The sequence below is a fragment of the Vidua macroura genome, chromosome Z (genome assembly GCF_024509145.1).
Source record: "Vidua macroura isolate BioBank_ID:100142 chromosome Z, ASM2450914v1, whole genome shotgun sequence".
Classification (NCBI taxonomy): domain Eukaryota; kingdom Metazoa; phylum Chordata; class Aves; order Passeriformes; family Viduidae; genus Vidua; species Vidua macroura.
This window is the reverse complement of record NC_071611.1, coordinates 21,281,911-21,309,509: the sequence shown is the minus strand read 5'-3', so window position 1 is coordinate 21,309,509 and position 27,599 is coordinate 21,281,911. Positions and strand designations below refer to the sequence as shown.

Below are 27,599 nucleotides of genomic sequence, written 5' to 3'. Positions count from 1 at the left end.
GTCAGCATTCTAAAGAGAAAAGAAATTATTAAATTCCTCTCCAGAACGCATACTAGTGTAATTTATTTCTCTTAAAGAAAACATTAGTGTTGCAGTCAGAAAGTAATACCAAGAAAATATTTTTCAGAGAGCTTAAGATTTTTTCCAAAACTTCAATCTCAAACATTTGAGTATAATTGAATCAGAATATTGTATGAAATATTACCTTCTTATTTTTCTGAATCAGTTCTTCAAAACAAATTTCAGTAGCCTTCTAAAACCATCAGTCTTTGGGATACCATTGAGATCCCAGTGCCTGTAGCAATACTATATAGTCAAAGACACAGCTTTCTTTGTAATTGTGCATTACCTGCCCTGCACTTTCCTGGCAATATTCTCCCAAATGGCAAGGAGTGCTTGACTACCTTTGTAACATCTTTTCCCTAAATAAACCCCCCAAAACAAACAAACAAACAAACAAAAACCCAACCAAACAAAACAAAACAAACAAAAAAACCCTGAAAATTTATTATAATTTACCTGTAATGTCTGAATATATTTGATTAGGCACTACAAATAAGGATTATTAATTTATCTCCTGAAAGTCAGCTTTGGAGAGGATACCTGGATGACTCTGGTGAAATAACGTGAGATGTAATATTTCTTTGAATCTGACAGTCTCCGTATAGACCCTTCTCTTGCCTACAATCAGATGTCTAACAAATATGATTTTTGAGACTGATCTGTGCACAGTGAGATATTAGTCCTTACTGTTTCAAGGTATCTATAGCTCAATGAGTTCTGATGACTTGCGGTTGCAGTTTTACATTCTGTTCACAACCTAAGAAGCAAACAATAAACCAGAAAGAAAATACTAATATGGAATTAGAAAAAATTGTCTTGATAAAAGAATAATTGCAGGGGCCACACACTGACACACTAAAAACTGAGAGGTGTATATTTGGTTCTCCTACATAAGAGACCCCTTTTTATTCTCACTGACTCTTCAAAATGCTTTCTTTGTAAAGTGAAAAGACATGACAGATCTATTAACATCAAAGAAATACAAATTCTTGATCTTCAGGCTCTCAGAGTAGTGTGTCTTTTCCCCCAAGGTTAAAATGTATTTTGCAATAAGACACTGACCCATGCACTCATAGATAAGGAAAAAGATGCACACATACCAAAAAAAATCAGATGCTAAAGACTTAGAAGATCAGCTCAGTGGCAGCAATGAGCATTAATTAACAAAGTTATCTATAAATTCTCACTTAAGTGTACATGCTAGAGAGGAACCCATACAAAAATACCAGTCTATACCATACTGAAGAAAAAACAATGTTTGGGGCATTCTAGACAAAAGGTGTTTTTTTCTGGCTATGGAAAAGGTAAACAATCTTGCTGTGCTTGGAGATCTGAGAATAATTTGGTTAGAAGTTCTAATATTTTCATATAAATAAAATCCACAAATTCTATCCAAATTCTGCATTTCAAAATAAATAAATTCAAGGCCAAGTGTAGCTAAAAATTCTGTTTAGCCTCCATTCACATATTTGCATTTCTTCAGAAGGAAAAAAAAGAAACAGAAAATTGAAAGAGTACCAGAAATGTATTTATTAGTATTTAAAGTTATATATCTTTGAGAATAAATGTTCCTTTTTAAAAAACATTTTGTATCCTATACTTTATGCACAAAAAAATCTAGAAGGATTAATGATCAGGTTTCTCAAAACTGTTTATACATAACCTACCTAAATTGAGATCAATTATTAATTGTCTCAAGGTTCTCAAGACACCAAATGAGCTCCTGCTCTGTATGGGTACTGAGCTGCTGTCAAATGGTGTATAGCTGAGAAGAATTTTCTAGAGACTTTCTGCCATGGGAAAATCCTTCAGATTTTTCATGTAAATCTAAAAGCTATTTTTAACATGCTTATATTATCCACATTCATACTTTTGAGTTGCCAAAGCACTTCATTTCACTATAATGTTTTTAGAAGTCTACAGTTCTTGATAAAAAATAACACTGAGCTGCTACATAGAATGCAAATAATCAATCCAAGAGAATCATGTTTCATTAGCTTAAAGTTTTAACATGTCTTTAGTAACAAATATATCTTCAATTAGTGTATTGCCAAATTATTTTAAAGGCATCTAAATTAATTTCTTATGAGACATTTAATTTTAAAACCAACTATATATTGTAAATACTTTTAAGGGAATCTGTATCCATTTTATTTCAAAATCTGTACTTAAGAGTAGATACAGTGTCATCTTCCTAAAATGTTGTGGGACCTTTCTGAGTTCCAGTTTACCTCCAGTTTTTAGAATGCATACATCTTTAGATGCTACAACCTTTAAGTCACTTTCTTCGGACCACAGATATTGAAAAAGGTCTGTGAACATGTTACACTTCATCACATTAAGAATATGTCTGAAGATGAAACTTTATAAAAGAGGAAAAAAAGGTGACTAGGATTTTCCACTAATGTACTTCATCTGTGAATTGTAAAGCTTTATAACATATCCTGTAAAATAACTAATCCTTGTATGTCCTGCCCCAAATCAACATACACAAAACCACATAAACACAGAGCTGTCATATATTCGAGCTCTGCTATCAATAACACTAATATTGTAATCTTCCACAATTATAAGCTGTATTTGCTTAAATGCTTGCCACAGCCCCCAATTTCACTTCCTATATAATACATTATTATATATAGATATAATAATTTTGATATAATTGTGATATAGTGTGATACAAGAATCTCCAAATCAGATTTTCTGGAAAAGTTAGTGTCAATGAACACAATGCAAAATGCATGTTGAAACTATATGTATTTCTGAGTCTAAGATTACAGCAAATGCCTTATAAAGACACACTAAGTCTTGTTGTCTGCTACCATGTCTCCATGTCAAAAGAACGTGCTACATATGGGCACATTAGCCTGGGTAATTTTTGGGGTCCTTTCATTTCATATGCATAACTACATTAACAATGGCATTCCTGCTTGTTCTTTTAGTAGTAATTTAGAAACCTCCTGTACATGGATTTTTTAAATTCTTTACAACTATAAATACTGTCTGCCTCCACAAAAATGAACAGTAATTTCCATTTTTTACCTGCTTTTAATAACTCTTCTACTAAAATCCCCAAACTCTACAGTTCTATTATTATTGAGTAGGTGGATACCCATTCTGTTTTCATTCTCTCCTCTGCCCCCATAATTTTGCAGACCTTAGCCATAATCCCCACTTCTGCCAACTCTCCTTGAAACTGAAAGAGTCTCAGCCTCCTCAGACTCTTCTCACACAGCAGCTGTCCCATTCTCTGGACCATTTTAGCTGCCACTGAAAGCATTTTATGTAACTCAGTTGTGTTTTCTTGAGATAGGTACGTCAGCCTGTATTCTAGCATATAAGATACAGGTGCACTAAGGTTTATACCATTTCCAATGATTTCCTCCTCTTCCTAATTCCCAAGGTAGAATTATTCATAGGTTTAAAACTATGTTTTTTACATTAAAAAAAAAGAAACAAATGGATTCTCTTTGACACTTCTCTATTAAGTCTAGCACCTTGTGTACTCTCTATGAAATGCATAAAATCTGACTCTGAGAATATTCAGATATATAGAAGAAAACTGATATTTAAGCACACTGTTTCAATAGATACAATGTAATTGACCACAATCAGCCAGTAATTGCCATTAAACTCAAATTTATTGAGCAAAGCTCTCTATTACAAAGGCTACATTCTGAGAATACATATCCATCAGCTGAAATAAGCCTTCAGTTTTATAAAAGACTTATTACCAAAGATGATAAAAGCATTTTCCTAGTCCTGAATCTCTGCTTTTCTCCTCCTGCATTTTCTCCAGTTTGTCAGGAACCACTGACAAACTTCAATGCATTATTGGCCTCACTATGCCCTTATCTGTAAGGTTAATTTGCCTTTTTATTCACATTCATTCTACCTTTGCTTTTCAATCAAAAAACTTTGGACCCTACAACCTCATTTTAACACAAAGAATCTTTCACACACAAAAAAATCCTTGTTTATTTTCAAAATCATTACATTTAGAGATATTATGCACTCTTTGTTACTGGTAAAAAGGTGTGTTTTTTTACTAGAACAGGAGACCAATTGACTATTTGTCTTTTCAGTCTAGACATCACCTGCCCATATTATCTACAATTATTTTACATATTGGAGTGTATGTGATATTCTTGGATGAAAAAAATGACACAGGTGGAACTTTTGTGGAAATGTCCATACCTAATTAACTCTCACTACCAAAATAAATTTCTTATCACTTTTCCTTATTGTTTCTGCCTTCCTTCTTCACAAGTCCATATATTAAAATAAAATCAACACCACTAGAACCTCTCTTCATTCATATACTGGTACTGAAGTAGAAAGCACAGATAGCTTTACAAAGAAAATTAAAAATCAGTTCCTTAGGAGTAACTAGAACAAAACTCTACCCACTTAGATTTCACAAAGACGTACAGATGAAGAATTTACATCCCAAGAAAACAAATTTCAAATTTCTATTGAATTCTCTTCCTGAAAACAGCCTTGTTGGGAAAAGGCTTTCAGAATTTATGTTTTGTAGGAATTTGAGAATGTGTTATGAAATTCTGTTTTTGCTACTACTTTGCACAGCAGAACCATGTCCGAAGTGTTTACAGTCATGTCCCAGAATTTCTTGTAAACTTAAATTACCATATGCCACACATTTTCAATTTTATGTTTACTAGTTAATTTTATGCCTATTAAAAGACATTTTAATTGTCCTTTATCAATACATTCTCCTCAATTATGTAACATGAAATTTGTAATCAACAGACAAAATTCTACACTCAATTTTTTCATAACATGTACCTTACAGTTTTCTGTAATTCAGTGAAAGCCACAATAGCAATCTGTACTCAACCTGATGTTGAGTACGTCAATTTCACAGCAATTTAAAGTCAAGGTGTAACTTTGTTCTCCACATAACTTCCTTTAGAAGGAAGCAATCAAACTAAATTAGCAATTTGCAAATTAATCTGTATCATCAAAAAATTGTTTAAAATACTGTGCATATTCACAAGAATCTGAAAGGATTAAATTAAAAAATAGTTTTCCTAATTATTTTGAACAAATATGGCTTAAAGCAAACACTGATTAAGCCAGAATTACTCTATCCATATGTTATTTTGGGGGGATGGAGTTTACTGAAAGATAGTGTGCACAAAAGTGAATGGTGACCTTTCTATACACATTCAGGTATTTTTCATTTTCTAAAGATGTTGTCAGAGATTCACTATTGAAACAGATGCTGCTAATCAAATTTTATCTCCATTTCAGCCAGTGAGGGTTAAGCTTCAGACAGGGGATAAAAATACTGTAAAACACCACAGCAGTTGTTGTCCTGTGTGAATATAACCTAAAAAAAAAAAAATCTAAAATTTCTGTACCACTGTTTCTTCTTCGTCTTTCCCTAAGAGCCTTCCTATATTGAAATTATGATATGTACCTCTAGTAAAGTTTTGAAGCATGCAGACATATTCTTAAGCAAGCTAGCAGACACACTGGAATTCACTGCCAATTCTGACACAGGAATATTAATGACTCACATTCCTTTATCTGCCAGTGGTTATTACTGATGCTGCAGGGAATTACACAGTGAGATAACTACCCATACTGTAGTTTCTCCAAAAACACTTGCTGTTAACAGATAACATTAATCTAAATCATGTGGGTTTGTCCAACTCTGCAAAGCCATTAACGTACAGTTCTCATATCTAGACTTTTGGGTGTCTGGGAAGATTTGAGACCCTGAATTTTCTGACTCTGGTTTTATACATACTCAAAAATTTTCAAAAGATAAAGGCTTTTTTTTTAACTTGAGGAACTTCACTGCCTCCACAGTCAGACACAGGCAAAGTTGCCACAACTTCTCAGATTCCCAAGCTTGCAACTCAGCTTTGTTCAGTAGTCTGCTTTAGGGATGTAGGGGTTTACAAGTATCTGAAGTAACAACAACTCTGAAAACAGCACTAAACAGCTCTGAAAGAGTCACAGCAAGAATATTCAGAGCACCAGAGATGCAGATAGAAAAAATGTTCAGAAGAACCATTCTGTAATATTCTTCAATTTGTTCTGAAGTTCAAAACCCTGGTGATTGAATTCTGAATCTACACTTTACAAAATACACACAAATCTTTTGTTCATATTACATTTCAAAATGTTTTCTTATGTACAGATTTAGAGTTAACCAAAACACACATTCATAAAAATTATTTAAACTGAAAAAATTTTTCTGTTGATAATTTACACCAGGTTAAACAGATATGGTGGTAGTTATGGCTTCCACTGGAACTAAATTATTCAAATTTGCATCAGTGTAAGGATTTGAAAAATAAGGGTTGGATAAACCCTGGCTCATGCAAAGAGCTTTATTACCTGTAGTTTCTGCAGTTAAGTCAGTATGTTTGGAAGGACTGCATAATATTTTAATTTTCCCTGACTTTTAATCTTAACTATCACATTTATTCCAAAGCCATCACTTTGCTGCAGAGCAAAATGAATGAATATAGAACGGCTTGGTATGACAAACTGTCCCACTTTCCCCTAAAACTAAAACTTTAACTGATGGGTGATTTACTTGACGTATGTAATATCATATTTAACAAGTCCAACATAAAATTACTCTTGCAACAGTATGTACTAATTTTCATCAAATCCACTGAAAAACGTCCTAGAGTTGAGCTGAAGAGAGGCTATCAAAATTCTTGCGGAAAAAAAAGGAAGAAAATTGGAAGCTTCTTTTCCCCCCAAAAAAATTCCCAGCTTGTAGTTCAACTCTCTTGAATCACCATTATTAAAAAAAAAAAAAAAAAGCGCAATATAACCAAAGGGCTGTATCTTACATACAGTGCATGCCATCACCACCAATATAAAGACAAATGACATTGTAAAAAATTACCAATAAAGAACAGTAAGATTTTATCTTTAATTTTTTTTGTCACTGCCCATACTTGAAAGCAATTAATTGAAATTACCTGTTAAAATATATCAGAGTTTGAATGTAAATCTAATTTACTCTGAAAAAAATTCACAAACTATCAAAGGTACATGCACAAAAAAGTAAATAATTTCCAGACTGGGCTTCACTGCATATAGTGTTTATGAACTTAATCTGGAACAGTGGATGTTTTTACTGTGAACCATATATGTCCACTTGTAAGACTTACTGAAATATAACTGCTTTCTGTAATTTAATTACTTTGAAAGATCTGTTGGGTAGTTTAGTCTTACAGACAAGTGCTTAGAGAGAAGAAAATTCAGTATGGACTGCATGAATGTGTTTCAGATAGTTGAAGCACATAAAAAGTTTTTTAAGAGAAAGAGTGGTATTAGCAGGGGAAAACACACATATTCCCTAAAAAGCAAAACTTTTTAAAAAGTGGAAATGAAATATAGAGGAAAAAATGGTTTCACTAATACTAAATTACTGTCTTTACATCCTATTAAACAAGAATTTGTCTCAATTACCCCAGCATCTGTTATAAGTAATCACTCTCCTGTCAGAACCGATCCTGGCCTAGAGATGATGATATGATGGTACAGTGGTTCCCTGCATGATGGTAACTGTCACAATATACATTAGAAGCCAAAGAACAAGCTAAGCATTATTCACATTTGAAACAATTGGGAATAGAAGCAGTATACAGCAAATGCATTGTTTTTAATCAGTATTTCTGTTTGCCTTTTTACAGTAAGCTGCAAACACTTCTGCTGAAGGAAGAGAGAATTTTTGCTTCTCTTCTAAAACAGCATCTCCAAAGAAGTAACAAAAGAAAAACATCAGAGCAGAAGCTATGTAGCCAAGAATGAAGGAAGAACACTAAATAGACAAAGTTACCGCAGAGAATTTATGTAGCAGTTAACATAGCAGAGAATTTTGAAATGCTGGTGTGGCCAGGCCTTTCTCAGTGTGTAAAAGGAACAGGACACACAAGAATCAACTCAATTACTAAAAAGCAGGATGCGGACTATCTGCAGAAAAATATTTGGTTCTACTAATACAAATTAAACTCCTATTTTTCAAAAACTGGAATAATAGGAAAGATCAGGAATAACACTTTAGAAGGAATTTATATTTCCTATCTTTCTTTGAGCTCAGTGGTTAAGTAAGCTCACCCTTAGCAAGGTCAGAAACACATAATAATGTACCATATTTTATAGTTTTTAAACAAATATGTTATGTAGGATTCTCTGAAACATATATGCATCTTGTTATTAAACAGATGAACCTGCATAAAGCTTTTGGATAGTTACTGTTCTGTCAGTTCATTTAAAGAAACAAGAAAAAACCCACTCCTTTTCTTATGACAAACAAAGCTATATTACTAATATCTCAGTAGATGTGGTGAAGCATTGCCATCTACACCACTGAGAACAGCCCACCCAAAGAAAAACACTGCAGACTAGCAGATTGCTGCTCCCCAATGAGCTAGTACTAATGAACAAGTACTTTCTTTCCTCAGCAAAATGTGTTTTACTCCTTCTTAGTGTGTACTGATCCTACAAATATCAAACATAAAAGAAGACATCTAAAAAATACTCATAATTCTTGAGATTTTTTTCACTTCTTGTATGTAAAAGCATCACATCATATTACTAACATCAAAAAGTAAAAACAGCACAGGTATTTTTGCCACATTTCAATTTTGTTTACTTTTCTCAGTCAAGTGTAAATTTAGTTTCTGGATAAAGAGTAAGAATCAAATCTGGTTTGCACATATACTTGTTGACACAGTACGTTTATCAGCCCCCATGAACACATTTCAGAGTGTGGGGTCTTTCAAAATTATGAAGAGAAACAAAGGTATCTCATTCCCTCTCTCTCTCAACTGCGAAGGTTGTATGTAAACCAAAAAGTACTAAGGACTACCATCGGAAATCAGTTCAGTAGCATTAAGCTGGCTTGCTACTTGGTGCTACTAATCCCACTCACAGTGATTTGACAGCGAGACTGGAAGAGCATGAGTTCTTTACTCATTTGCAACTACTCTAGAAAGCATACAACCTAGTGTCAATGTTTAGATATATCTTCTCTTCTGCAGTGCCTTGATGTTAGCAACAGGAGAATAATGGCAAGAAAAAAGGAAATCATAGTCTTTGCAGGGTGACAGAGAAAAAAAACAACAAATTTTTTTATTCCCTTTGTCTCACCTTCTGTGCCCTCTTCCCATTAAAATGAAGTGGCATGGTCCCACCACTCTTTGTGAAGAATTTCAAGAAAAGCACTAGGTCAAAGTAGGGTCTGGGGCCCTTCTAGAAAGGGCAAAGCAAAAAAGGAGCAAGAGCATGTGCAAGAGCAGAGGGCAGAGCAACTCCTGCAGAGAAGGAACTTTTCTTCTGGCAAGGAGGGCTAATCCTGGACAAAGACACATCTTTCTGTGTGTCTGCATACATAAGGCTCACAGATGCTGTCCTATCTCACCCAGGCCATAACTATGTCTATGGAGATTCAGTGTGTGTCCCAAGTACTGTGTGTAAGATGAAAATGTGACTATACCCTCAAAGAAATTAGAAAAATAGAAGAACATTAACTTAACACTCACACTATAAATGCAATATTAAGTGGAGTCACATAAACATATATATGACAAACAATTTAATTAATACCATGTATGTATACCATTTGCATATATGTATACAATTATTTAAGCAACTTAAAAGCTAGTGCATATTAAATACTTAAAAATCATAATCTCATTCCGAGAGAAAACTGTCTCAAAAAGCTTATCTTTGTGCTTCTTACAACTTTTAAAACAGGTGACTACTACAACTGCAAAAGTGTCCAATACATGGGCCTACTTCCCAATTAATTATTTGCTTGCTAAAGTGTTAAAATGTCCTTGGCTTCACCTTAGACACAATCATCCCAGCTGGTCATTATCCAACTGGAAAGGGGCCAAAGGATCTCAGCTGTCAGTACACAAAAAATATGTATGTTTTTTCCTTTTTCCTCCATTTACTTCACTTTCACATAATTGCACTTAAAAGAAGGAAAGCTTATTATGCATGAAACTGAAAAATGTCAGTATCTCTTTTACTGCTGTGACTCCATATACCTGGAGTGCAGGTATAAGTGGGGTGATGAAGAACTCTTCCGTATGCATTTACTGAAAACTGATTCATCCAGCCTTACTACAGCTGATTCTATTACTCTGTGTTTCTACTTAATTTAACACATATGTGAAAAAACACGTAAGTCTTCTAAAGACAGAGCTGAAACAAATTTATTGATTGTTCATGTATCTGCATAGAGTCAGGAACTAGCAGAAAAATAGGAAAATATCCCTCAATGAAGTGAATGTTAGCAGTCAGCTTACAGCCAGTGTTAAAAGTCAGCTTGCAGTAAACCTGCAGATCAACAGGTGGAAAGCAAATGGCTTTTCTCATTTGCACATTACTTCTGGAAGAAGCCAAAGGACAGCTGGGAGAATGAACACATGTAAACAAGGCAGACCTAATGATCTCCTAATTAAAAAGAAGATATTATCTTTCCATTAATAGATAACCTAATTGACCAAATTCCAGCAGTTTCCCCTCAGTACAAGTGAGGGGTGCCTTTCCTCCCTGAAAACATAGGTGCCTTTCCTCACTGAATTGTCACATGTTTAGGCCAGCCACTAAGTTATCAGTTCTGCTTGATTTGTTTGGATACTGTACTCTGCGACAGCTGTCGGAAATAATACATTAGAACAGCTGTTGCAGCACTTACAAAGGGACAGGAATTTTAATTGAACTGAATATTAATTGGGAGGGGGATGTATTTTTTTTTTCCATCAAAGTTAAGACACAAATATTCAAAGAATGACAGATGTCTTTAAGGTATTTGACCAATGTCTGATAAGCAAGGTTGGTTTTTGTTTTGTCTGTGTAACTTTGTGACAGTGGTTTCCACCATCTTACATGAACCACTCCATGCTTAAGAAAAGGGGTACTAAGAAGAAGAAACAGTAAGGAAGTAAGGAAGAAAAAAATCCTTTTCAAATACTTGCTGTGATCTAGAGAGTACCTCGAAGTTTTTGAAGAATCATTCAAAAGGAACATTTTGAGACTCATAGTAACCACTAGCTGAAAACGAAACTATTCATGATGGCCGAGACCTAAGCATAAATGAATAATAAGCTTACTTTCAGCATCAGCATAGAGCAGCAAGCACAGGAGCACCACCACTGGCCTGACTACGTGCATCATCCGACAGTTTGGCACCAGCATGCTTTGGCAGCCTTGTTCTCACTGGCTTAGAAGCCACTGCGAGTCTGTCCAGTCTGAAATTTCAGATGCAGTATTTTCAGAGCCTGTGAAAAAATAAAAATACAATTAGCAAAAAGAGACCAGAGTTTTTCTTTTCTTTGTTTTATGCATTCACAATTTCAGGCAAAACTATTTTAGAAAACAAAAGGGTAAGGCAGAAAGAAACATAATTAATATCAAGCTACTGGTATATACAAGAAGATCCAAGACACAGTATATGTTAGCACTGTTACAACACATTTCTTATTGTACCTTTACCACATAATCAAGCAACTATCACATCCTGAATCTTTAGTTAGAACTACAGCAGCATGTCCTAAACCAAAGAAATTAGTATGACAAGGCTTAAGACATCACTGGAACTCATGTTGCAAGAAGGTTATCAGAGCAGCTTAGATATCCATAACAAATCCACGTACCAACAGGTAGTTGATGCCCTGGCATCTAGTAAGAATAACACCACAAAATCTACTTCACAACATATTATTAACATGTTGCATTGTTCAGCAACTTTCAAAGGTTAAAATTCCTGTTGTGATTTCCTGCACATATCTGAATTATGCCTAATAGAAAAACAGAAATCTGGCATTGAATAAAGGGCTGAGATCTCAATTCAATCCATCTAATTTATTACAATGTATAATTGAACATGATACACTGGTAGAACTACAGCTCAAGTACCTCACTTGAGAAAACAGTTTTTTATCCTTGTCCAAATATGCCACACTAACAGAAATTAAGGAATCTAAAAATATTTTTCCTCCTCCATCAGGAAATACTAGAGATATCCCTAAGCAGCCTGACATTTGCACTAAAATAACATGACATGCAATTATACTTTCTAAAGGATCTGCTACATATAGGCTTTGTTAAGTTTGATTCCACCACCTTCATTACCACACAAGCAGCTTCCATGCAGTAAAGATGACAACCAAGAGGGCAGAGAAAAAAGTATACTAATTATTATTCCACTAAATAGATCTTACAGCTTTGTGGGTGGCATAAAGAGCCCATTTTCAGTACAGAGAAATGCTCAAAAGAATTTACTCAAGGAAGAAAAGACATGAGCAGCTGGTAGAAATCTACACTATGTTACAAATCTCTTTTGTAAAACTATCTTTTGAATCAGCTACTTCTATCAAAAAATACAAGTCTAAGAAATCTTCATAGGCAAAATGCTAAAGGCACCAGCTCTCCCCTTTCATCACTACCATCTTCAAGCCAGCATTTCAAATGACAGCGAAGTCCATGAGACACCAGTCCTGTCGGACTCAATTTGTGTCTGTGCAAGCGTATCAGAGCCAACTGCTGTGTAATGATTCCAATACTATCACAAAGATGGAGATGCATGAAATGTACTTTCAAGGAAGAGGTGATTTTTATTTTGCTTCTTCTGGAATGCAGGAGTTACGGGGAAGCCCTGAACTATCTCTACAGGCAGCTCACTTAAGAACAAAACTATCTTTTCATTAGTACACAACCATACTAGCTGATGTGTGAAGGTGAACAGAGAAATGAGGTGGGTACTAAGTACTCCCTTACTCCTTTCAGGGAGGAAGCAGAGAGGAAACAATACTGATAATTAAAAAGGAGAGAAGGGGAAAAAATGGTGATGGTGACCAGAAAGGTACTTGTTTTACAAAACAGTTTTTTAATCGGGGCACTGGGGCACATTATTTTCATTTCAAGCACTCCCATCAAAATATTAAATGTGGTGGCTAACAGGAAAAATATTACCGTCTGCTTGGGGAAAGGAGGAATTTTAAAAACTTTATGATCCTGATACATGAATATTCACTCATCCTCTACAAGCTGTCTGCAAATGAAGGGATGTATCACAAAACCTGACAAAGAACAAAGAAAAGAAGAAAGCAGAGCTTTTCTTTTTCTTACCCTTTTTTTTTTTTTTTTTTTGAGAAATCTCATTCTATTCTCGCATTCTAAATGCACATACAACCATTTGGGAATACTGCACTCTGTGTCTGCTTTGAAGGTAATATTCATTATCACTCAGGTCATAAAATGAAAGCCCTCAGTATTCCCTTTCTTTCATGTTTTCAAGAGTCACGGCTTTAGCTAACCTGATGAACACACCAAGGTCTCCAGGACACCCTTTGCTTGTTGTTTGTTCTCCCTTTTTACCTGCTTAGGCCTTCAAGCAAATTGCCAGTATTCTAGCTCAGGAAAACATAAGCATTAGAATAAAGCTGGTGGTTGAGTCGTTTTTCTTTCAAGTTGAAGATGCACTGTTAATGCAGGTGATGGACTGGTAACATAGAAAGAAGCAAGCCAAGAGATATTCAGGTACTATCAAGGCTCTCAACAAAAGTCTGCCTTTGCTTTACCCACAAGGAAAACAATCTTCAGACCCTACTACTGACAACTGTACCAACAATGGTATCATATCGCGTAGTATGTAGGTCTGTACTTGGCTTATTTGTGAAAACTAACATGAAGATGCAATTCCTTAAAAGGACTAAATGAAATTACCAAGACAACTATCAGCTTCCACATCAAGCCACCTTAGTAGTTCCAAAGTAAAAGCCTCATCTAAAGCATTATTAATTCTTAAAATTAAATTAGGTTCCTTTCCTTTTCTATTTCCTCCTGATGATGGTTTGTTTCATCCTGACTGTGGCATCAAAGACAGTGAAAACATAAACAGCTTTTGCAACACCAGGTTACACTAGCCTTGTCATCAGAGGACCAAAACTTGCCTTAGAGAATTAATCCTGGGTAGGTACTCTCTTAGAAGCCCCCTATTACAACATTCACACTGCACCAGGGCAGAAAGATGGGGTTTCTCTTTGGCAGATGATCACAATAACTACAGAGGTCAACAGCTCTTTATGATGCTTTAATAAAAGCTGTTATTATTTTAGGTTAAGTCCTGTATAACTGCATATTAAATGATCAAAAATGACTCTTCCAATATCTCTATTGGAAATTACTCTTTCACTATCTTTAAAAGAGCTATCTATTAAACTAGGTAATACATCTAACAATAACACACAAATAAGTAAGAGTATAGATTTTCCCTGATTAGCGATATCTATTAATAGGATCAGTTAAAGTGCAGGTGTGCAGCACGCCAGAGTGCTCAATGCAGAGACTTTTAAAAAAGAATTCTCAGCAGAAGCACCGTAGCTGATAGTACCAGGGCATGGGCACATGCACCAATTATCCCCGAAAGGATCAACTGGGTGAATGAAACATCTGAACACTGAAATGCAGTCTGTTTACTTTAGTAGCAAAAATAATCTTCTAGGTACTGTCACGGTGTTCACAAGATGGCTCCTGCTCCAAGACAGTTATAGGAAATGCATACCTGGGGGCAAATTTTAGAAACCAAAAAAAAGAAAGTAAACACTGATTTTTTTTTTTTTAATCAGCTTGTTTTCCCATGCATGAATGTGCATTTAAATACTTGCTAACACAGAAATTCAGCTCAGCAGGGAAGAGTTGTCAGAAAAGACTTGAACATAGGCAAAAAAAAACCTCATAACACATGTAGGGAGCCACATTGACAAAAATAATGAAGCAAACAGTAACTTACAAAATTTTGAAAGAAAGGGATTATGAAGGTATGAGAGTTCATTTGTGCTACAAACAGGATTTCTGGCTCAACTTTTCTAAAGTTTTAAATTGTTTAGAGATATGATTTTAGTTCATGGTCATCTCTGGTTTGTCATAAGGACTACTCAAAGAAACTGCCTATATTTCCCCATAGGAAAGTAACTGGATACACCCTATATTAAAAAAAAAACAAAAAAAAACAAAAAAAAAAAAAAAAAAAAAAAAAAAAACCAACAAAAAAAAAACAACACCAAAAATTGTATTTCTCTAAGAAAACATGGAAGCAAAGATTAAAACAGAAGACTGTGCTAAAATTCTGTTTCTACACTTCATTCATCACATCCACAATCCTGAATGACACCCATTTCCAAGCCACAGATTTATAATACCACGGAAATGGAAGACAAGAAATACAAACAAATGAATTTAAAATTCCTAGAACTAGTGATGGAAAGGTTGTAAATACTTCCTGTATTTGCATATCAATCACCCCTCCTTAAAAAAGAAAACAAAAAAAAAATTCATTGAAAAATCTTGTCTGCAAAAACCTAACTGACAGCTGATTCATTACTAGAAAGAACAGAAAACAATGCATAAAATTACTTCTCATAAGCTCTTTAATCAAAATCAATTCAGAAACACCTCTGAGTAAAACAAAGTCTTTTAAAGAGAATTAAATTTATTTTCCAAAGCAGTAAGGGCAACTGGCAGAAGCAGAAGTTCCACATTTTGCTTGTTCTTTTATTGATTGAACATGATAATTGTTTTCATAGTTGACCTGCTGGAAAAGTTCTGTGTTTCATTATGCTTTTATTCTTAAAAATCCAAAATACAAACACATGATTAAGGAAATCTGAAGGACAGCTGTGGTGAGTGTTCAAAAGTTTAGTCTTATCACTCTCTGGATAACAATTCACCCAAATGCTTGTCTATTATTGCTGAATTTCTCTGTTAGAGTTATTCCAAGAGGAGTGAGCATCCATCCTAAAACAGTAGGTTTCTGATGTCATGCAAGCATTCAAACTACATCACTATAAAACCAGAAATTTTTTGCAGTGCTAGATGGCATTTTGTCCATACAAAACAATATGTCAATCTGATTCTACATTGTAATTCTATTTTAAACTTCAACAAATATTCCTCTGTTACCATGAAAAACAGAGTAGATTTTTTTTAGTAACTGAATAAATAGATTAAATTGTTTAGTGAATAAATCAACTCAATGACAGAAACGTACATTGAAATCACATCACTAGGATGTTTTTCTTGTATAGAAAGTTGTTTAAAGGTCTCTGGTTTTTTGCTTACAAAAAGACTTATGTTCATATGGAATCTTAAACCATACAGAGAAAACCTTGCCTAACCTAATGTTTATACAGCTTCTGTATCATTGAGAATCTATGGAAATAATTTAAACCATGTTACAAAGCTACAGATATTAAGCAGACAAATGAAACATCTTCCACTAAAACTGACTTCTTGCTGGAATTAACACAAATTCTGACAATACCCCAGACTTGACTCCTGTAAATTACTTGCATACATTAAACCTGAAATATTCCAACTCTGACTTTGCCCATTTGAGCAATTAAAGAAAGCTAACTCTATTCTGACACTTGCTAAAATAAAAATCATGTTCAGCAGCTGAACATGAGCCAGCAGTGCCCAGGTGGCCAAGAGGGCCAGTGGCTTCCTGGCCTGTACCAGCAATAGTGTGGCCAGCAGGAGCAGGGTGGAGATTGTCCTGTCTCAGCACTGGTGAGGCCACACCCCAAATCCTGTGTTCAGTTCCGTGCCACTCACTACAAGAAGGTCGTTGAGGTGCTGGAATGTGTCCAGAGAAGGGCAATGGAGTTGGGGAAGGGTCTGGAATACAAGTCCTGTTAGGCGCAGCTGAGGAAGCTGGAGGTGTTTAGCCTGAAGAAAAGAAGGCCCAGGGCAGACCTTACTGCTCTCTAAAACTGCCTGATAGGAGGGTGCAGCCAGGTGGGGAATCAGGCTCTTCTCAACACAGCAAGAATAAACTGTCTTGAGTTGTGCAACGGGAGGTTTTGAATGGACAACAGAAAAAATTTCTTCACTGAACAGGTGGCTAAGGATTGCAACAGTCTTCCTTGGGAAGTTGGTTGAGTTGCCAGCCCAGGAGATACTCAAAAGACACGGAAACATAGTAATTAGGAACATGGATGGACTTAGTGTTACATTAACAGTTGGACTCAATCTCAGATGTCTTTTCCAACATAAGTTGTTCTGGATCCTATGATTACATTAATTGATTCCTCTGAAATCTGGTTTAAAAACAATACAATGACTGTGTTTATGCAAAAACCTTTACAGACTGATTTTTGTCTTGTTTGCCTCAAAATAAGAAGTGAAAGAATATATAATTAGTACTAGGGTATTTGCCATACACAGTTTGTTAGTCTTTGACTGTCTGTTACATCACTTGAACAACAGCAGATGGAACTGTGCAGCTACCACCTCTTAGAAGAGGCTAAATCTGTGAGCATGTGAACCACATACAAAAGCACTCTGAGAGCCACTGTGCCATATACCACATACTCATCAGACGCTCTCAGGAAATGGGTCTCCAAAACCAGCTTTCAAGAACATGCTCCCAGCAGTCTAACAAAAAAGCACAACTACCAAGAACAGCGAGACTCTGCCATGAGCAGCTGAGTTTTCAGACCACAGAGGTGGCATCTGTCTGTGGCTTACTTCTTTACAGAGCTAAGTATGTGGATGACCTAGCAATAAGAGTGATACTGCAGCTCGCTCCACTGCTATGCACATGACACAGACATGTCAATATTGCTTATAGCTAAAGAGCCATCTTATTTTCAGGAGAATTTTAGCCTTCCTGTGTCTTTTTCAGCAGGGATATTGCAAAAAATTCAGGTTATTCCTCACCTTTAGGACAGGGCATGGTTGAAGCATACCAGGTATCGCAGATACTAAGATAAAACTAGAAATATATTTGCAAGTTTGGAAGTCAAATACAACTTCAGTATTACAATGTATTTTTTCTCTATCCTCTGCAATTTCTTTTCTAATGGCTTTTCTTTTTCCTTTTCACTTAATAGTTTTGTTTCAAAACTATCCAATATACTTGTTGGCTAATCAGATTGAAGCATGACTGACTGAGATAGTGAATTTGCAGTACACACAGGACAGCAATCCAGCTGCAGCTAGTTTAGCCTGACTGCACTTTATTGTAATGTTGCTGATGGCAATACAATTGTATTAGAGGAAGAGATGGAGAGCTGAAATGGTTATTTTCCAAAAGTAGTTGGCATTATAAAATTATTTGGTAATCAAAGATAAAAACTTCCTGAAGCAATAGAAGCACTATGCATTTCCCATACTAAGAAATGGCATAATCATGCATGGTTGTACACAGGTCTTCTTTTGGAGGAAAGATGACAACTGCAAAGTGTCATTGTAATATAATGCATGTTTTACTACAGTCAGAGAAAAAGTAAAAATAATGTTATAAGCTCTGAGAAAGAGAGTTAAAAGGCAACAACAAACTACAGATATTTTATTGCTGAAATTACCTTATTAAGGAAAGTACCAAGTGAATTGGTATACTTTTAGACACAAAAGTAATGTCATAATATTGACAATCTGATACCAAATAAAATTATGAAATAATCTGCCAGACAGCATGATTCACAGCATGTTTTTCTTTACAGACCTCATTAACTACTATAGATTTATCTGTAATAAGACAAAATGAGTGGCTTAGTAGGGCCACTTGAAGCAGCATTTCAGGTGCTTCACAGAACCTCTCCCTCAATCCCCTTCAAATGGGAAGTGAGAAGCAGAAAGTTTAATTCTCTTGTATTTGATCTGGTGAAAGCCAACTGAGATCAAAAACAGATTTCCTCTGTGAAACCTATTACTAAAAATTAAACAACCAGTGAATGTACAAAGCATTAACCAGTACACATGTACTCCTTTCTCAATTTTGACTTTAAGATTTTCTCTGCACTTTGATGGTGCAGCTCTCATATCCAGAGCTTTCATTCACACTGTTTTGCCCAGGGAACTTGGCACTCATACATTTTAGCTACAAGAGCGTGACAACAACAACAACAAAAAATCCCTCTTAGGCCTGTGGTTCATCCTCTTACAACTCTGTTACAGAGTACTAGAATAGATTAAAATGCATTATGTATTTTCCATATATTCTTCACTGGGTTTATGTTCTTCTCAGGAAACATTTCAGCAAGAATGTTTCAAATCTAAGTCCTGCCACAGCTTCCCAAGAACTCATCTTTTTTGGGTTGATGATATTAATGAAAAGCTAACTGTGAGTTCATTCTTACAAATATGCTGGCCTTAGCAACAAGCTGGTAATTTCTAACCTAAGTGTTAATTGCAGCCTGACATTGTGTAACTTTCACCTTCTTTTGCAGCATCTTTTTGTCAGTTCTCAGTAACAAAGTGAGAGTATGTGCTACCACCCAAATGAACATTATTTTCATAAAGGGTATGAAAAAAAAAATCTGAACTCTGCTGTATACAGCTGTAGAAATATCTCTGCAACTTATACACCATATATACCAATAATGTATTGTGGTGAGACTAGGACATGCCACGATGTTATAAAGTGACGCCACATTTACCAAAAACCGTTTTTTCTACGTATATACTGGATCAGTTTCATCCTGCTAAAGAACTTCCTGCATACCACTGGTTCATATATATGATCAATTATCTCTCTCACTGCTTATGAACATGACACAATTTCTGAAACACGCAATCTGTTGCCTGAGCAAGAAAAATCACAGAAAGAAATATTACAGTAGATTAAATTGGTGAAATAACCAACTGCAGGCACACTCATAGTTTGTCTTCTAAATGAACAGTAGAAAGTCATAAAAAAGAAACAGACTGAAGATATGACACTAAAGGAAGGTTATTATCCTAGTTTTGTTTGTCACCTTTCATAAAAAATACATAGATGAGAAAACACAGAAGATGTTTACAGAAGATTACAGTTCCCTGTCATTCATATTTTGAGTATCTTTCATAATCTCAGCATCAGAAGGAATAAAAATACACATAAAAGCTAAAACAATACACTTAGCATCCAGTAAAGCAAACGTTTAAGAATTTATGCAAGTACACACATATATACACACAATTACAAAACAGATCTGATCTGCAGAGTTCATATTTGTATGAAAAGACAGAAGTAGATGAGATAACCTCTCTGCCTTTCAGACGTGCCTCATGCACAAAGGCTTCCAGGACTTCTGTATTTTCCCTCTGCTTTCAGCTTGTTCATTTCCAGAATTTCTAGATGAAAAGTAGTAATCAGTAAACATACTGCTATGAGATTCAAACTAAATAAAGAGTATATCCTTCAGCTACACAATACTTCATATTTAGCCATGATGAAATTAAATTAATGAACTAATGAAAGTGGAGACTAGTTACATTACTAATCCAACTGAGAAAATATTGAGCCTAATGAAATATTAAAAAGTTCATATAGGTGGCTTTCAAAAAACATTTTAGAATTTTACCCTCATGTTCTGTACAAAATACCATAGACTGACATTACAGAAGCAGACAGTAACTTTAAGCCTTTAGACAGTCACATTAAAGTACTGAAGACTTTTAAAGACTCAGCTTACATTAATTCTCTTTTTAGAACATGAAACAAAACTATTTACAATACTTGGAGGAAACATGACATATAATCTTACTGTCCCTTAGCATCATTAGCATCCATGTTACCACAACATTGCTTCCCAAATACAAGCAGAAAAAGGTTTATGTCCTTCCCTCCCCAGAAAAATGTCACCCAGGTGACACTCAAATTCCACATGAAACACAAGGTTGTGACTGCCAGTCTTTTATGGATATCCCAAGGCAGTACACATTAAACTATAAATGAGGGCTGCGGGAACTTGAGGCTCAAACATTCCTCTGGAATTTTATCTCACAGAGAAAAAAATCTCTGTAACAAATTTTAGAGAATGCTGCAAATTATGATATGTCAAATAATTTAAAAACAAAATCTAATATAACCTAGAAAGACAGTTCCAGTTTTGGCTTCATTTACTCACTATCATTCGTTTTAACTAAGAATCTGGCTAGATGAATGAAAACTTTTTTTTTTTTAAATTAGTGCATTCTGGTTATTTACATTAATAACAAAGTACTACTTTTCAACACATCTAAAGGCTAGAAGATGAGCCAAATGTTCTATTTGGAGCACTGCAAGGCACTTGTGTGAGTTTCCTCTTTCACAACAGAAATGCATGAGCAACTATTATAAACCTAGTAAAGTTTCTGCAGCATTTCTATTATAACTGATAGGTCTCTGGGTGTGTGTGCTGTCCCAGGAGTATTGTTCTGGATTGATTAGCATCTTTATAATGAAATGCTCGATTACAGCTTTGAAATAGATAATTATAAAGAGAGGGTGTATTTTTCAGTTAGGGATTTTGTTTTGATTTTTTTTTTTAATTATCAATGCATGAAAGGCAGCTGTACAAGTTCTGACTGAACTGTTGCCTCTTTGGAAAGAAACTACAATTTGTTGCTCTCACTGTGCATAAGTTAAATTGAATTGCTAGTTATGACTGGTATGGGAGTTTTATTTTCAACTCTCAGGGTGTGCAGCCAGCTGTAACCAATTTTTCAGTATCTTGAAAAGCCTCGTTTGAAGTATACAGATGTGAATGACTTTGGGACCTTGTTGTTAGTAAACAGAAACATTTTTCAAAACATTTTACAATCCTACTTCTTCAGTGTTAAAAAAAAAACAAACTGTAAAGAAAGGTACATGTTATGGATGTACATACTTTAGCAGCGTATGTAAAAAGGCCATAAAAATGTAGGTGGCACGTCCAAGTTTGGGCTCATGTTTCAGACTCTCTCTTATGTCCTTCTGCCAAGAAAAGTGACTCATTTTTTATGAAATTTAACAGCAAATGAGTGGGTAGGGAAAGTGCTTTTGATTTCAAGGGTTATAAGTCAGGAGAAAAAACTGAGTATTTCCTTTCCTTAGTGCTCTGCATACTGCATCAAGCCCTCAATTTTAAAAAAGGTTTTCTGCTAAAGAAACTTACTCAGCTGTTGACCTGATGTGCTAGTTTGAATGGTTTGCTCACTGAAGGTGCTAGACAATATATGAGAATTATGATTTTATTTATTATTTATAAATTAGAATAACAGAAACAATCAGATTAAGTAAGAAAATGCAGGGATGTATCCCAAGCAATCTCTAATGCCTTGATATCCAAAACCAGAATTCCTTAGTCCTAATCTCTGCATACAACCGATCTTCCACTGCTGCCAGCACAAGGTTAACAATGCTTATTTAAACAGAAACAGGCAGGTCACAGGCTAAAGGACAAGAAGAGTAAAAGAGTAGGTGTGTTTTTACGCCTTAAACAAAATCTAAACTCCACAAAGATGGTCCTGTTCAGGTACCTGTAGATGAGTCTGTCATGTCTTTTGAAGTCCACAGTATGCAGACTGTTACCTTGCTCTTTTTTTTTAATTTTTTCTTTGTTTTTAAATATTTAGGCATAATCTTTAGGCCAGAATAGAAGCCGCCCCAATAAATTAATTTAGTCATGTCACAACTACTGTACTACCACACAGACACTTCCACACGAAACAATTTTATTTGAAATGTTGTAATGGATGATCCGAATTTCCAGACCAAACTTCCTCTAGTCTTTATGTCAGAGAAAACTTGGGATCTAGGACAAAGATGTGAACTTATTTATTAATATACTAAAAGTTACAATTAATTTTGGAGGATGACTTGAATTTATCTACATAGAGTTCATTTTACACCTTATCTGTGGATTCAGGAATGTACTGGAATGTGTTGCTGTAATCCATTTGTTCCTATATTGCATCATCAACTTTTAAAATTTTTATCAATTAAGTTGCCTTTATTTCTGTAGCTGAGATCTTGAACAAGCACATCTACATAACAGCCACAGCAGCCATCTGATTTGGCACAGAATCTGGTATCCAGTAACAGATAAATGCTAACTGAAATGCAAACTTTTCTCAAATTATTTCAAATAAATGTCGCACTACTTTCTTTTTTTATAAGCATCTTCCAGCAGGTAAAGAGAAGACTTCTTTGAGTTTCTAAAGAAATAAAAAAAAATACAAAAATCTTATGCTGATACTCAATCTTCATGCTTAAGATCAATGTATATACTGTTGAACCAGATCACTGCACAGAACTGACAAGAGGAAAAATGTGGAATTTCATTTGAAACTCATTAAATTTTAAAGAAAAGCATCATAATCAAACTGATTACAATAATTTCTGCAATTCTGACTCTCACATATAATTTACTGATATTTGATATTATTACATTCCCATTTTGATACTATTTAAATGTCTTAAAAAATACATCATTTTTCAATATTCTGCTACTGTTTAATTACAGAAGTATAATAGGAAAAAGATCTGCTGACACACTGTTCACATTTTGTTTCCTCTTAAGTAGACTTCTAATATAGCAATCATTGCTGTCAACCCTCAGTGCTTCCTACCTTTTCCTCACAGTGAAATCCAAGAAGACTTAGACACTGAAATCCCTCAAAAATTAGGCACATTTTAGAAAATAGAAACTGGAGCTCTGTAAATATATGTTGGAAGTTAGAGGGTAAAATATGAGCACATAAAAAGATTATGCTGCTTTTCTGTACTAATACCCAACTACAAAAACATAGAACTGTGTCTACTCCTCTGGTATCACTTTGCAGTTATCCATGGAATATGCCTTACTTATCCACAAAGAGTTACGGCTTACTAATGGATCTGCAATCATGAGCAAGCTCTGTATGCATAAATACTCTGAAAAGGGTTCTTTCCTGCCTCAGTATCACAGACACAATATTGAAACTTAATCCTAACTGAATCTAAGACACCCAATATTCCACTTAGTTACAGAAAGGTCAGTAAACATTTAAACAAATACACATGTTTAAGCAGCTGAGGTAATTGGGCTGATCCCTCCACTGCCTCAAAGGATGGTTCTCTAATTTCTAAGTGATGTTTGCAGATCTTTATACTAATTAAAAAAAAAAACCCGCTCAACTTTAAGCAAAGTCAAGGGGACATTCTACTAGAACACTAGTAAACTTCCTTTGAAAATGGATCTGTAAGAGAATTCTTACTTCCACATCCTGAAAACACTGCATATCCACTTTACAACAGGATGTCAGTCTTCACCACACTTGTCTCTACACAACATATCTGCAATAAGTAGGAATTATCAGACTGCTAAATTATCAGACTACTGACAAGAGAACCTATTTGAATGACTCCTTCCTTTTTTTTCCCTGACACTCTTTAAGACCTTTTATTAGGCAAAAAAATATATCTATGAGCAACACTTTTGTCCTATTACGGTGTGCACACACACCAATTCAATCACTCTTCTAATAAACTGTAAACTAAAAAGGAAGCTTTATTTTTTCCTTAAGGTGATTTCAGCATGACTCTTTTGAGTCACACACTAAATCAAATTTTTTGTAATGCTGGGAGGATGTATGTGGTGAATCTGTATCTAGCTGCGTAAGTATATTTCTATAGATATGTAGATATATTTTCTTATACATCCATAAATTATCAGAATGAAATAAAAAAAAAAAAATTCAGGGAAGACACTTGTATCAGAGTCAAAACCTTTTACATCAATAGTCAGAGTAAAATCACTGTTTTATTATTCAATTACTTGAAGTATGAATGACAGGCCATGATGCAATTTGCTCTGCTGATAGAGCTCACCTTTGTCTGAGAGAAACTATTTGCAGTTCACAATATTCACTTCCCAAGCCTGACATGATAAAGAAAAAAAAAGATATAAAGATAAATTTAAAAGATATATTACATGTCTTTCAAACAAGGAGAAGTGCAGTGGACTGAATCTGGTAAATACAACCTCTTAACCAATGCACCTGCTTTTGTTAGCAATTCTTTCTGAAGGATTCTCCAGAGTGCTTCCACTATATTCTCATTTCAAAGAACCTAAACAGTCTGTTGAATTTTTATCAGCAGAAAGTGACATGACAGCAGATGGGATACACAAAAAATTGAAATTATGTGTACATAAATCTGTATGTTGTTTACTTTATATATAGCAATTATTCTGAAAATGTTATTGTAAAACTTTAAGGTGCATATGCAATTATTTCTTTTTTATATAGTAGATAAATAACTTTTTAGAATAATTAGCAAATGTGTTGCTTAGAAACTTTGAGAAACTTCTACTTAATAATAGTTGTAATCCAAGTTTGTTTAATGCTTAAAATCCTTCTGAATTGTTTTGTAGCTTCTTCCTACAAGTGAATGTGAAAGCACATAGGCTCTCCAGTCAATGAAAAAAACTGCTTATACATATTCCGTTTCTTTATAAATGTTCTCTTTGCAACTAAGCCAGGAAAGAACTACAAAACCACACAAGTGACCTAAGGTCAAGTAAATATTATCTTCCTACCTGGAAAGAGGAAACATTTGCTTAAGTTTAACTTTATCAAATAGAGCTATTGTAAGAAATAGGTATAATTATCCCCTGTATAAAAGTGAGAGATAAGTCTCATTTGAAATGTTTGGCATGGCAGCAAAGTTCTACACTTCTCTCTGAATATAGGTCATTATTCAGAACATGGACCTTGGACATTAGAGGTCTGTAAGAAGCAAAAATTCATTCTTAGTTCTAAACCGGCACAAAAATAAAGCAACATAAAATTGCGAAGTATTTCTAAATTTTGAGAAGGTCATATGAATATAGGGAGTGTGAAGCAATACTCTGTAAAATCTGTAATCTGTAAAATTCCAAAGGTTGCTCCTTAAACTTTGTAAAATTATGTTTTAGTGATACATTCTAAAATAGTATCAAACTAATACCAGTTATTAATAATTATAATAATTTAGAAAGAAAATAATTAAATATTTTTATGGATCTCAGCATATCTTTATTAGAACAGAAATATAAATTTGAATACATTTGGATATTTCCCTGATTTTTTATTTGTTAAAGCAGTAATATTGCAGCAAAAATTAACTGGAGTAAATTTCAATGCCTTGGAAATACACTAGTCTGTGATGAACATAGAGACTGTGAAGAACATAGAATCACTTAGAATCGTAAATCAGAGAACCAAAAGAAAGATGCTCTCTTGATTTAGGAGTTTCTTTTAATCTTGCTTTGATTATATTAGGATTAGCAGCCAAGAGACTAAAATAGCATCCTTGCTCACCGAAATCAAAGATCTTATCTACATTCTAAAGAATACAGGTAGACAAATTGTGAATGCAAAGTCCATTGAGCAAGGCTATGAGCTCTAAAATGAAAGCATGGAATTCAGATGGCTGGCCAATTTAAATTACTTGTCCTGCAACTAACAAAAAAACATGCTCCCCAAAACTCATACATATGAGTTTTGGGGAGCATGTTTTATATACAATGCAGTCTTTTAGCCCATATGTACTACCACTAGTCTTTGACACTGTAAAAGCCACACTATTTTAGAACAAATATTTTAAAAGATTTTCACAATTGGTGTCAGAAAACAAATTAAATCCCAATACAGACAATTTTAAAATCATGTTTTCATATTAAGTTGATAGTAAATTGCAAAAATTTCATTATAGTCACAGAAGTGAATTTTCAATTCATGCCATTTGTCTGCACACACTATTTATTTATCTACTGTTGCCAACTTCTTTCACAAGCAGAAAGCAGATCCTTAATAAGCTGTTTTCTATTTCCTTATTTCAGAAAAGAAATAGTCAACATATAAACTAAGGTCAAAACCTGGACTAGCAGGTTTTGCTCACAGCAGCAAACACTAACCATAAACATGGAACTCCTGTGTAAAAGTAGAAATTTCACCACAGTAAAACTGACAAAAATGGCATGACGACAATGGACTGCTCGAAGTGATTGTAGCAGTGTCTGCCATGAAGTATTGCTGGTAAATAGTACTGGCAATAGCTTCCTTAAAAATCTCAGATTAACCATCTCAACACCAGAACAGTCTGAACGGTAGTCTACTTGAACAGAACTAAAAAGCAAAATCAAGTGTAAGTTTGCTGGAAAACTAGGAAGAAAGCGGTCTGAAATCTAGGGTCTGTTAACCAATCAATCAATCAATCAATCAGTCAATCACAAAAACAAGGCTGAGAGCAAAATGTATTAAGCATTCTAGTATTTTGCCACCCAATCACAATGCAGTCTTTTGAGATGGTTCACCTAGTTGTCTCAGAGGAAACAGGGAGGTCTTTCATATATATATATTTTTACCATACAACACAATCATTTATAAATGCTAAAAGTTGAAAATTATTTGCCTAAAGTCAGTATTTTAGTCTGGTAAATAACTAGTTTTTTCTCCTGCCTCCATAAAACAGAACAGAACAGCGCTATCCCTGTAAACTTAAAAGGTTTTTTTTTAGTTTATAGCAAGTATAAAGCTAACAGTTTAATGTCACTGTTAATCTTAACTGGGCAAATGCAGTATCAATACAGTTTTCAAAAACTGAAGAAGTTTTATCTTGACATTCTATTAATTAGTTTTCTCAGTTTTCACTTAACAAGTCCAAAAATTTATTTGAAGTTAGAAAGCTAAAGTAATAATCAAAATCAAACTGAAATAGTCAGTGGTGAAAAATGATGTTTCTTCTCACTTGAAGTGTGGATGACCTCAACTACCCT

The 27,599-nt window shown here is 34.6% G+C and overlaps 1 protein-coding gene across 1 annotated transcript in view; it reads right to left on the bottom strand.

Moving 5' to 3' along the window:
• Positions 1 to 27,599, bottom strand: part of PTPRD (protein tyrosine phosphatase receptor type D) — a 978,753-nt gene that overhangs the window by 278,236 nt on the left and 672,918 nt on the right. Inside the window, exon 9 of the mRNA XM_054004205.1 lies at positions 11,184 to 11,351. Within this exon, the coding sequence (XP_053860180.1) occupies positions 11,184 to 11,268 (85 nt within the window). The 5' untranslated portion in view covers positions 11,269 to 11,351. The remainder of the gene's footprint in view (positions 1 to 11,183; positions 11,352 to 27,599) is intronic.